General features: G+C 47.4%; 1 protein-coding gene across 7 annotated transcripts in view; it reads left to right on the top strand.

Moving 5' to 3' along the window:
• The window catches only part of TNC (tenascin C), a 91864-nt gene extending 80035 nt beyond the window's left edge, over positions 1 to 11829 (top strand). For all 7 annotated transcript variants that reach the window (XM_082402177.1, XM_082402174.1, XM_082402178.1 and 4 more), the window contains 6 exons: positions 1934 to 2066; positions 3693 to 3844; positions 4611 to 4707; positions 5587 to 5748; positions 8346 to 8509; positions 11105 to 11829. In XM_082402177.1, the coding sequence (XP_082258303.1) occupies positions 1934 to 2066; positions 3693 to 3844; positions 4611 to 4707; positions 5587 to 5748; positions 8346 to 8509; positions 11105 to 11215 (819 nt within the window). In that variant the 3' untranslated portion in view covers positions 11216 to 11829. The remainder of the gene's footprint in view (positions 1 to 1933; positions 2067 to 3692; positions 3845 to 4610; positions 4708 to 5586; positions 5749 to 8345; positions 8510 to 11104) is intronic.
• The last annotated feature ends 1335 nt before the right edge of the window (positions 11830 to 13164 follow it).

Here is a 13164-nt window from a genome sequence, read left to right as displayed (position 1 = left end):
TGTGGCTGCACCCACTAGTTAGTTAGCTCCTGGCTTTCTCCATTCTGTCACTTCAGCTGTCACTCCACCACTCCACACTTTCCACTGATCAAGATTCTGGTGACATCAAGTACCTGCTACTGTCTCCTCTGCCATTTCCCTCATCCTTGTGAGTTTATACTTTATATCACTTTTACTTTCATTTTAGTGGGTATCAGAAGCAAGTAGAGATAAACTGGCTTGTTCAATACGCCATGTTTAACCAGGAGTGGACACACATCTCTAGTTACCATTACGGTCCTTCTTGGAGTCGCTATAACAATGAACTAACTCACTGTGTGAAGAGAGGCAAGTCCCTCGCCTTCTCTGGGTGTCAGGGTTCACATCTGTGAAATGAGTGCACTGAACTCCCCGGTCTCTAAGGGCCCTTCCTGGTCAGGCATCCTAGGATTCACTGTTTACCTGAAGTCATCAGTCTCATTTTGATCTACCCTGATTGCCTAGAAAATAACTTTGAAGAGCAGCTTAGAAAGCTGATAGGTAACTTTATCCCCAAGTAATTCAAGGAACCCAGCTTTGTACCTGATTCTTCCCCAAGGACCAGACCTGGGGGCCACACAAAGGTCACTGGGTCACTGGTATCAAATAGGCACTCACCCGGGTTTACTTCCCTGCATGTCCAGCCCCCAGCTTAATCTGTTTCACTCGAGAAAGTCAACCTGGTAGAGGAGGAAAGAGTCCTGGACAGTATGTTAGGAGACAGGATGCAAGACCATCCTCTGCCACCAACAAATTATGGAGCGAGTGCAAGTCTTTTAGCTTCTTTGAAACTACTTACACCTCCAACACCCCACCCCCTCAAACCCTGCCGCATTGGAAAAATCAGGATAACTTCACCTTCCCAGTTGTGAGGATGCCAAACAACCTTCCAGGGGCCTCCACACTGATTCATTACTGCCTAAACCCAGTGGGCTGTGTTTGAAGGTGGTAGAAAGCACTGTTGTGTTTGGTTTGCTAGCACTGCAGGTTGAATTCCAATCCCTGACACCAAGGTCACCTGCTAAAAAGGTGATTTCACAGGCACTGGAAGGTCAAAAGAGGATTTGAAAAGAAAGAGGATCTCCTGCAGAACTGAAACCGATCCCCCTCGTCTGGACAAGCAGCACAGGGACCAGTCACAAACAGCAGGTGTAGTTAGAATAGGTCTACAGCAGCTGTGCACATCTGCCTCTCCTGGACATCTCTGTTCTAGAAAAGAGACATGCTGGGTCATCACGCCGTGCCTCCTGAGCAGTCGTAATCATCTCCTGACTCAAGAGATCCCCTGAGTGACTATGCATCAGAATCATCCAGGGAGCTTCTTAAAGAGACACCTGGTCAGGCCCCACTTCTGGCTCTCATGATGCAGTCACTCTAGGATGAAGCCCAGGCATTGTTTTATTTTAAAGCTGCCCAGAGATCTATGCAAAAGGGCCATATTAGGGACCACTGACTTAACTGGTCTCAAAGTCTAAACCTTTGCCCTTTGTGTGATTCATCTTCCTACCAGATTAAGCTGAGATCATGGCATTCCCTTTTTCAAAAAACTTTCAGGAACCTCCATTCCTTATCGTGATAAACTTCAAATTCCATAGCTTGGCACTTAAGGCCCTTTGTAATCTGGTCTTTGGCCACCTCTTCCACTGCTCCCCTAACTGAAGTGTGGCTGAGGTAGGTCGTTGCCTCCTCATATTATTTGAATTTGCTCTGCCCCTTCTGGCCCCAGGAGCTTTGCTCAGGCTGCACTCTCCCCGTGTCCGCAGCCCTGAAGTGAGCACGGAGCCTGGCACAGAGTGGGACTCAGCGGATTCCTGTTGAATGAAGAAATTAATGGATGGGTGAATAAGTGAATGCATCATCTGTACTCTGAGGACTTATGTGGCCAAAAGCTATTATATTTTTCTTCTGCCCTTAGGAAGTTGTTGTGGATCCAGACACCACCTCTTATAGCCTGGCAGAGCTGAGTCCATCCACCCACTACATGGCCAAGATCCAGGCACTGAATGGGCCCCTGAGAAGCAAGATCATCAAGACCACCTTCACCACAAGTAAGGGGCTCGGGAGGAGACTGAACCAACCCTCCACTTCTCCTCTAACTGCTACTTTAAATGTTTCCATCAAATTTCTGAAAAGAATCAATTCCCTGCTACTACCGGAAAAGCCAGAGGAATGTGGATGCAGGAGGTTACAGGCCTCGTGGTGAAAGGGAAGGAGGGCCAGCAGTGAGAATAGCTGGATTCATTCCCCATCTCCACCACTTGCTCTGTGTGACTAAGGAAAGTTACTGCCATTCTACAAGCCTCAGTTTCTTCCTCTGTATAACGGGGTTAATAACCATCCCTTCTTCATAAGGACCTTGTGAGAATCGTTGTATTGTATTTGAACTCCCAGCCCAGTGGGTAGCCATTGTCGAGGCTCATTATAAGCTCAGTGTTCTCCTTCAGGCATTTACAAAGCCTGTTCATATTCAAAATCACAAACAGTTCTCCCACGAAGCTGGTACGTTGGGCCAGGATTATCATGCCCAGTTTTCTGGTGGGAAAACAGAGGCTCCCAGAAACTAAATGACCTGCTCAGGGTTATACCATGAGTTAGAGTCAGATCTGGGTTCAGGTGTCCCAGGATCAGGGAACCACCTCCACACCGGGCCACTAGATCTCCTCTGCAGGTGGCAAATGGGCAAGCTGCACAATTGGTGAAGAGGAAGCATCATTCTCTGAGGAAGGGAGGAGGGGGTCTTTGCAGAGCCCTGAACCTGGGTAAATGGAGTGTATCCCAGGGCTGTCTCCTGCCCTTCGCACTTCACTCTGGTCACTCTACACACACCTGCTGAGGGAGGGGCAGAGGCAAAAGCACCTCTTTGCCAGATCTCACAGCACGTGCTAGGAGCACAAAAAATATGAATGTGCCCTAAAGACGCTCTCAGACTAGGGCTGTGAAACAGACAAGAAAACAGCTAATGATACAACCTCAGGTGAAGGTAAAGTACAGTGAGGAGGTCGGATCAGAACAAAGAGCTGCTACTACCCGTCAGTTCTCAAGCCCACCTGCTAAGCATAGCCCCAAGACCATTCATTGCTATCGAGTTTTAAATTTTTGCACCACATTATTACACGTGGAGGTTCCCCAGGCATTCTTGGGTTAGCCCTGTAAGATCCCCAGGCTCAGAAGGCAAGGCAGTGGCAAGTTCCGGACTAGAACCCTTGTCTTTGGCTTCAGAATCCTCTGAATAGCCTGAGATGCATCCAGCCTGACAGGGTGTCCTCACCCACAGTGAGCCGCCCCCCGGGTGCTAGAGACCCAGCCGTCCTGGCCAGTACTGGGTGTTCACCCGGTGCTCCCATTAGGTGCTGCCGCCTGGCTGCTCCCGGTCGATCGCGGTCAACCTGACACGTGGCCCTCCCAGCGGTTCAGCTCTCCTCCCGCTGATATCACTGGGGGCTTCCATCAGTGTAAGAGACTGAACTGGGTCCCCTTCATCCATAACCTCTAAGCCTCACCGCACTCCCCGCAAAATAGCTTTAGTCCCCATCTTGCGCATGAGAGAACAGAGCCTCAAGAGAGGTTGAGTTGCTCGCCCATAGGCGTCTAGTCAGTAAGCACTTGAGCTGCAGCCTGAAAGCTCCTGCTCCAGTCCTGCTCTGAGAGAGCCACTCCCTCTCCTTATCCCGCAGCTGGAGTCCTGTACCCATTCCCCAGGGACTGCTCCCAAACCATGCTGAATGGAGACACGACCTCTGGCGTCTACACCATTTATCTGAACAACGACAAGACCCAGAAGCAGGAAGTCTTCTGTGACATGACCTCTGACGGGGGTGGATGGATCGTGAGTATCATGGAGACAGACTCCAGAGCTCTCCAGCAGGGGGGTGGGGGCAGAGGAGAGGCCGAGGTCCTCCCCGTGCCCTCTGACACTAACGGGCATGAGGTTCTCCAAGATAGAGCCTGTCACATGGAGACACTCAGGAATTCTCTCTTAAACAAAGCAATGGGAAAGAAGCTGAGGATAAAAACCAGTTCCCCTGTTTTCCCGTAACTTATCTCATTTGATCCTCAAAAAACTCTGTGATCTATAAATGACCGTGGTCATCGAGCCCCTTATGTTTACTAATTAACATTGGCCATCTTGTGCGAAGAGTTTTACACGAACTATTTCCATCCCATTACCATATGAGCTGGGTAGTATTTTTTTTAATTATTAAACTTCCTTTCTTAGAGCAGTTTTAGATGGGCAGCAAAGTTGAGCCGAAGGTTCGCTGAGTTCCCGTGTACCTCCTGTCCCCACAGGCACTGCCTCCTCCGCTGTCAGCACCCCACACCACAGGGGCGCATGTGTTACACGTGACCAACCTACACTGGCACATCACAGTCACCCAAAGCTGGGTGGTAGTCTTACTAATCTGTATTTTTCGGGTGAGAACACTGAGACTCAGAGAGGGGAGGTGACGTGCCCTGAGTCACATGGCAAATTAGTGAGGACAGAGGTGGGGGCGGGTGCTTTTCCTGCAGTGGCGGTTTCTTCCTCTCAGAAAGAGGTCTTCTCTTTCCTTCAATAGCTTAAGCGCACCCAGATTCATTGGTTATGTTTATAGGTGTTCCTGAGACGCAAAAATGGACGTGAGGATTTCTATCGAAACTGGAAGGCCTACACTGCTGGATTTGGGGACCTAAAAGAAGAATTCTGGCTTGGTAATACAGCCTGCGTGTTTGTGTCCCAAATGTCCATTTCTGTCCTCCTTGTCATCTGTCCTAACCCACAGCAAACTGTGGGAGAGGAAATGGGTTAGGAGGAAACAATAGCTCTGGTGGTTGACACAGGATATCAAATTCTCTATGGAAAGACTTTAAATTCTCTGGGTCATTAAAAATAAAAATCCAGTCAAAGGAGAGCCAACAGCCAGGCCTTAAGAATAAGCCTAGCCTCAAGTCAATCACTGGGCCATTTAGAGAATTATCCTCACTGATGTCATTCACTGCTTCCGTCCTATGCTAAGTCCCTCAGGGCCACAACCTCTAAGTCTCATAGCACCCCACAAGGTACAAAATTCCTATCTTGCACCTGGGAAAACAGAGCCTCAGAGAGGTTACGCTGCTGGCCGTAGGAATCTAGCCAAGAAAGAGTTGAGCTGCAATGTGAACTCTCCCAAGCCAACACGACAATGCCATCATCCATCCATCCATGCAGCCCACACTGCCACAACCGACCGGCACAGGGCACTGTCCTACGTCCCAGCACCCAGGCCGGGGAATGTCCGTCCCTATCACCCATTGCCTTTCCCTTGTAAGGAGCTTTAGAGTTTAAAAGGTACGCGCTCCACCTTATCTCCTGTATCTTCACAATACATTAGGAGGTTGGCAGGGCAAAGATGTCAACACAATTTTAGCTGAGGCTCAGAAACCGTATATATCTCACCTGGTGTTGCAGCAGCAAAGAGCAAACCAAGCTGTAAGCCCAGGCGTGACGCAAACCTCTTTAGATCACACGCAGCCGCTGCTCTTACGGGGTGAGTAGGAATAGGGGTCTCGGTCACTGCGCTTCTTAGGCAACCCCTTGCCTGTCGTCCACAGGGCTGGACACCCTGAACAAAATCACAGCCCAAGGGCAGTACGAGCTCCGGGTGGACCTGCGGGACCACGGGCAGTCAGCCTACGCCGTCTACGACAAGTTCAGCGTGGGAGACGCCCGGACTCGCTACCGGCTGAAGGTGGAGGGGTACAGCGGGACGGCAGGTACGGACAGCCATGCTCAGAGCCCAGGGAACTGCAAAACCTTCTCGGGTTTTCAGCCAATTCCTCCACTCCTCATTCCTTCCTTCATGGGTCCATCTATTTATCGACAAATATTTGAATCCCTACTAGGTGCCAATCAGCAGAACTACAGTTGAACAAGGTTGGGTAGATATTTTGGTCACCAGAACATAGAGTAGGTTGGGAATTAGGACAATCAGGATGGACTTGTAGCTACCATCACTCAAAATATGTCTTTTTCTTATCCATGTTTAGATATCCGTTTCAGACTGAGAAAAAAGCAGTCTCTTGGGAGCCTTAATACTCATCTACTCCTGTGCTTCTCAATTTATTACATATATATGACCCACTGGGGGATCCTATTCGTGTGCTGACACAGTATGTCTGGGGTGAAATCAAGATGCTGCATTTCTGATAAGTGCCCACATGATGCCACTGTTGGTGGCTTTGCTGGTCTGTGGCCTGTACTTTGAGTAGCAGACAGTCCACTCCATCACCCAGCTGGATGAATCCCTTCTAAGACATTCCTGCCACGTGGCCGTCCAGCCTCAGCCCGCACACCCCCATGACCAGAAGCTCACTACCTCTCCAGCAGTCCTTCACTCCTTGACTGGTACATAACCTAGTTTGGGTTTTGAAGATTTCTTTGACTTGAAATGGCCTTTGTGTGGTTTTCTGGCACCACATTATAGGAGAAACGAATAAGGAAACAATATGCATTCAGGCCCACTAGGTAGCAGCTTCTTTTGCAGATACTTCATATGCATTACCCTCTTTTAGTTCTCACCAAAAAATATATATATACATATATATATATATATCTCCAGGAGATATTGCTATTATACAGATGAGGAAACTGAGGCTCAGAGAAGTTTGGCGATTTGCCCAAGATGCAACAGCTTGTGGATGGTGGGCTCACGGTACAAGCCTGGCTGCTGATGAGTATTCTTGGTAACAAGGCGGATCAGGTGTAAGACCGTGACCACCCCATGTCACCCCCTGCCCACTTTGGGGTGGTTTTCAGTTACGTTTATTGAAACAGAAGAGACAGATGCTATAGCACATTCCCAACCTCTCAGCCCTGAAAGAATACATCCATAATGGGAAAAGCTTCCACATAAGATTTGCCAAAAGCCAGGCTCAACCTAATGAAAGACTGAGCTCTTTAGAGATCAGTCTGGTGGAAAAGAAGAGAGAGACCCAGGGGCGAAAATTGTTTTCATTCTTGCATCCCTCAAAGAATTCTGACATTTTATTACCTGGCCATAAATACCTCTTTTGTTGAAATGGCTTCAGGCAAGGAGGATATTGTTACAGGGCAAGCAAAGGCACCGAGGGGCAGGAATGTGGCCTCCACCCATCTCTCTCTGTATTTCCAACAGAAAATGAGCCATGATATGCCCCTTCACTGAGCTAACCCTTGGAGCTACACCCTCCTGTGTGTATTGATGGCAACCAGCCCCTCCACAGGAAAGCATCTTATTTCATCAATATCTAGCTGCCATCCTCACGCTCTCGATAGCTTCATCAGTTACCAAGGCACCCAAGTCCCTCTGACAACTTGCTCCAAAATATCAGGATAAAAATGCCTTGATGTCTTGAAATTTTTCTGCACTGCATTGACCAGGGTTGGGAGTGAGGGGACACAGAAAGAAATGGCACTTAAATGCTCCTAAAATTCAATATATTCAATTACAAACTAGATTCCCATATAGCACTATATATACATGGACTTTTTGTCTAAGAATCAGGGAAAACGGGTCCCATAAACACTTTGAAAAATAACTGTACGATATACAAGCTATTCGGTGACACCTAAAACCCGAAAGGTTTGATTATAAGTATGGCTCTGTAGGCTGAGACTCAAGATAGACTGTCTCAGGATAGCTCTGGAAAACCAGCATGGCAGAGTGGAAGACTAAACTCATGCTAGAACTTGATAAATATTAGATGGGTGAGTGAATAAGTGAGTGAATGTGAGTTAATGAATAAATAGACAATAAATAAATAAATACATGAAAAAAATTGTTTTAAAGTATGGCTCTCAATACTTGCATTTGAGGGGAAAGCACACCATTATTAAATACAAATTTTCCACCTTACTCTCTGATTTCCTTTACGTAAAGTGAATGCAAAAACAATCATAAAAATAGCAACAATCATGACCGTTTGCACACCATACTACCTGTTTAGTGTACACCTTCATATCCATTGCTCCAAAAGCCCTCTGAGGTGGATCAAATCAACGTGTAGTTCCATTCTACAGATGGGAAAACTGAGGTTCAGCAAGAGGCTTGACCTGTTTCAGGGTCACAGCTAAGAGTGAAAGAGATGGGACTGGAGCTGGACCCTCCAAAGCCACCTGTAGCCCTCCTTCTACCACTTTATGCTGCTTCTATCAGAAACGAGGCTCGGGAATGACACCCATGTCCTATCCAGGCCCACGCTGGATCCTAATTCGGGGTCCAGTGTTCAAGGCCGGCCCACCCCAGGGCCCTTCAGTCATCACCCTGGCGCTGCCCTTCACAGCCCACAAGGAGCTCCAGCTGGGCTCTCAGTCTGTGCTTTCTCTCTCCCAGGTGACTCCATGGCCTACCACAACGGCAGATCCTTCTCCACCTTTGACAAGGACACAGACTCGGCCATCACCAACTGTGCCCTGTCCTACAAGGGGGCTTTCTGGTACAAGAACTGCCACCGCGTCAACCTGATGGGGAGATATGGGGACAGGAGCCACAGCCAGGTGAGCAGACTGCGAGGCCCCGGGCGGGGCTGAGGCCAGGAGGCAGGGAGGACCTCAGGTCTAAGACAACAGGGTTCTTCACAGCAGGGAGAAATCTCCATGGCACCGCAGGCCAGGAAAGACCACAGAGACAGCATGTCTTAACCCACAAAGATCCCAAGGAGAACCACTGGTCAGGGAGACACCACACATAGCAAGCTTTCCTCACATTAAGTCTTTGTCTGAACCCCAGAAGGAAACAGGTGAAAGTGGAGGCCGTCTAGGTGAACCAGGGGTGATGCAGGCCCAGGGTGCTGCCTCCCTACCCTGGCCTAGAGGCACCTCCAGCACCCCAAGAACATCTCAGAGCAAAGACCACAGACTTTAAGTCCCTTCCTTTTCTGATTCCTAAGATCGAGGTCCAGAAAAAGGTGACTTCCCTGAGGTCACAGAGCAAAGCTGGAGGCAGAGCCAAATCTTCCAGCCCTCCAAATTTCCCTGCACCACACAGGATGCTGTGACACAATTTCTGCAATCATAGAAACGGATTTTTTAGATTCCCCGTGGAAATAAGTGAGCAAAACCAAATTCAACCACTATCTCACACTGATTCCTGCCCAAACTAGCAGGTACCTGGAAAGTGGGCAAAGTCTAGCGGGCCCAGCTACTTAACCACGATGGTTCTTCTCAGCGGCCATCCCTGCTCCAGGGAGGAAGGATGGGTATTCACCCAGACCGATCACCCTGGGCTGGGCCTCGGCCAGTCTTACCCAGTCTGCACCCTGGGATCCCTTTGTAAAAAGGCAAAGGTACAAATCACACCAAACAGCCCCAGGAATTCTGATGGGTGGTCCCGGGTGGGATGCAGCATCTCGTCATCTTGCTTATTTACACTTTTGTTGTTGGGTTTTTTTTGTTTTTTGTTTTTACCTGCTGCTCTCTGCTATTAATGATTTTGATACATGTGTTTATGTTGATTTAACTACCAGCAAATGATTGTCGTGACCTTAAATGTAGACCTTACCTTGACATAATTTCTGACACTTTTCAAAGCATTCTCGCCTTGTCTCCCATGTGCATCACTTTTACTCTGCACGGGGATCAGGACATGACTTTTCATGCCTACTTTACAGAGGAGGGAATACTTGAAGGACACCTCTGGACACCCGTCCTGTGTTTTCTCCATCTTATCATGTGGCCTCAATAACACATCCACTCTGAGAGCTACTGTATTGCCTTTATCTCCTTGTTCCCTAACACCAGTGTAACACAGAGTCCTATGGGAGGGGGAGAAAAAGCTACATGCCAAAAGGAAACTTCTTTTTCCATCCAGTTTTGGAAGAAGGAGATGACATAAAAGGCCACAGAACAATTATGGGAGTTCAGTCCCAGCTCTGGCTCTGTGTGGCCTCTGTGAAGTCACTTTCCCTCTCTGCCTTCAGTCTCCACCACAGTACAAGGAGGGCTTGCTTCCAGCTCTGAACCTCTATCAGAGGGGAGAATGAGGGCAGAGGAAGGCAGCACAAGGACCAAGCTGAGTAATTACAAACACATTTGCCCATAAAATGAGTCAGCTCTTCTCAAATCCCATGCCCCTGTCAGATACAGAGACTGTCCAATATCAATGTCAAAAAATTAGAATCAAACAAAACATCTATATTTTCCCTCATTTCACCAGCCATTATCTTCTCTGTGGACATGTTCCCTCCCAGCCCTATGAAGCTTAAAGAGAAGAAGTGTCAGTGTGCAGGGTGGAGGCCTTATAGGAGAACTCTCTGAAGCTGACCCCCCACCCCCAGTAAAACAAGGAGTCTGTGGGATTCCATGGGCAGATTCTACCATCTGTAGACTTTGCTAAAGAGTCAGACCTGGAACTAGGAGGCCCGGAAGCAAATACAGTCTTTTCTTGAGGAAAATCTTTGGCCAAAATTCCGAGAATATCTCTCCCTTCTTGAGACTGGGGAAGAATATTTACTGAGCACCTATGATGTTTCCAGCACTGTGGCAGCTCCTTTACCGGCTCATTTAATCTTCACAGCATCCTTCCAAGGTTAGCATTATTGGGCCTTAAGAAAAAAATAATGAAACTGAGGCCCAGAATGTTTTGATAACTTGTTCATTTATCTCTCAAGTAAGAGCACTAAGATTTAACCTTATATGTCAGGTTGCAAAACTTGTGTCCATGTATGCTCTTTGTGCCGTGCCATAGGAACCCCTATTAAAACACTCCATAGGAATCCTGTGAAGTATAGACACCCCTGCATATAGCTACTCAATTCTGTAAGCTCCAATCATGATCCAAATTCCTGCAGCACCTAATCCTAATGATGGCAAGTTTCATCAGCCACCACTTTATTTCAAGATGGCAGATCAAAGCTCAGTGCAAACTCAGGTGACTTCTGCCTAAAGTAAAAAAACTGACTGATTCAGCCAGCCCCTTTGAAAGTTTTCACTACACAGATCAATAAACAGATCGGCAAGAGACAGCTGTGAACTACCAAACGGTCAAGTTGAAACGGAACTCATCTTGTTCCGTCAACTCAACAGCAGTGGTCGGTGAACACCCTGCCTGATGGAAACCAATCTGAAGGTCTTGTCTTTTTCTCTTTTTCACAGGGTGTTAACTGGTTCCACTGGAAGGGCCACGAGTATTCAATCCAGTTTGCTGAGATGAAGCTGAGACCCAGCAACTTCCGAAACCTTGAAGGCAGGCGCAAACGGGCATAAATTCTGGGGACAACTGGGGGAGAGAAGAGTAGGGCCCAGAGAACGAAAATAATATTACCAAAGCATCAATGTGAGCAGTCTGACCATTAAGCCACACCTGGGCACCTGGCAGGAGCTAAAGTTGACCACGGATCACCCAGGCCGGCGGCAGCAGCGCTGGCCTCACCCACTCTGCGATGACTTCCTTCACACCAAAGACCACAGTGTCCAACAGGTTTCCATTTCATTGTTTGATTCAGCAAAAGTCTTCCAGTGACAGCATGACAATGATTTTCCTTCTCTTGGGTGGCTCTGGGAATGAGAGCGGGGTAGGCTGTACAGTGGTAGTTTGTTTTAGAACCAGCTGTATTTTACACAAAGCTGTATAATTAATTATCATTATTTTTGTTAGCAGTGATTCAATGTGTGTCTTGAAGCCGTCCCTTTTTTTACATTTCAGAAAAGCAATACTGTTTCGATTTTTAAGGATATGATTAATATTATTAATATAATAATGATGATGATGATGTAAACTAAGGATTTTTAAAGAGATCTTCCTTTCCAAAACACATCTGGACAGTACCTGATTGTATCATTTTTTTTGTTTAATAAAAGCACAAGTACTTTTAAATTTGGCCATTGGTTTTCCTTTCATTGTCGAGCCTGAATTCCACCAAAGCCACCAAATTCCACCAATATGTTTGAGCAAAGGAGGGATGTTGGAAGGGAGAGGAAAGGAGGGATGATGGCCAAGCAGGAGGGGAAGAAGGAAAGGGAGACTACAGGCTGGGAGAGAGGAAAACATTTTTGAACAAAGCTGAATAAGTTTGGGAAAAGCTTATAACTTAAGATACAGCTTCCTGCTCAACACTTCCAAGACTAACAGTTAATCGTTTTAAAAGACACTTTTATACCCATTTTCTAATGCAGTCTCCTAAAAGTTCTATGACACAGATGAGGTGACAATTGTTATCGTGCAAGGGTTAAGGTCCCCAGAGGCAGACTGCCTTTGTTCAAGCCTTGGCTCCACCATTCCTTAGCTCCCTAACCTCTCTGTGCCTCAGTTTTCTCATCAGAAAAGTGGGGATACACGGACTTCTTAATTTCATAGCATTTTTGTGGAAAATAAATAGTATCATCCCCATGAGGCCCTTCGCATGGTGCCTGGCAGATATCAAGCGCTCATAAGCATGGGCTATCGCTACTATCACTTGATATATGGTGGACTCGGGGGCGTCATAGGATGGAATGACTTGCCCGTGGCTATTTACCCAGTTAATAATAGAACTAGGATTTAAACTCAGGCCTTCTGGCCCCAGTGTTCTTTCTCTCCCCCAAGCCTCTGGTGAAAATCTCTCCTTCCCTGAGCGTACGTGTGCCGCGGTGCAGAATGAGGGGTGTGGGAAGCTACCTGAATCCTTCATCAGGCTCCTACAACCCCGAAATCTTAGAGAGAAAGTCTGTTAGGAATGTCTCCTTCTCCCCTGCTCAACGTCCCCCAAAAGGAAGAAAGCCTGGGTCACCCAGTCTGGTCCGCCTACATCTAGCGATGGAGGGAACTCACTGCCCAGAAAAGCAGACCGGTTTGTACTCAGAGAATGTGAGTCAGGGCCGCACATTATACATTTGTCTTTTAAAACAAGGATGGTGGTGGGCGTTGCAATTCTCAGTTCATTCTCTTGGGGATTTTCAACAAATCGACTTATTTAATGAAAATGTTTGGGCTGATAGGCCTCACTCAAATGGAATGTGATGGCTCCGAAACGAGGATCAGAGGAATTTATGGCTCCAGCCAGATCCTTTGCTGCTGAGTTCATCTTGCTTTAATAAATGCTGTCATGTTATATACACAATTTGCTGTTCCAGATCATAAGACTTGTTGCCTACAATCCAGCCATAGCAACACTGGCCTTGCTGTGTAAACGCAAACAAACTGGCTCCTTGTAACAACCAAGCCTTAAGCGAGGGGC

This window comes from Balaenoptera borealis (genome assembly GCF_965194805.1).
Source record: "Balaenoptera borealis genome assembly, chromosome: 8".
NCBI classification, from domain to species: Eukaryota; Metazoa; Chordata; class Mammalia; order Artiodactyla; family Balaenopteridae; genus Balaenoptera; species Balaenoptera borealis.
Note: the sequence above shows the minus strand (reverse complement) of the source record. Positions and strands in the feature narration are given on the sequence as shown.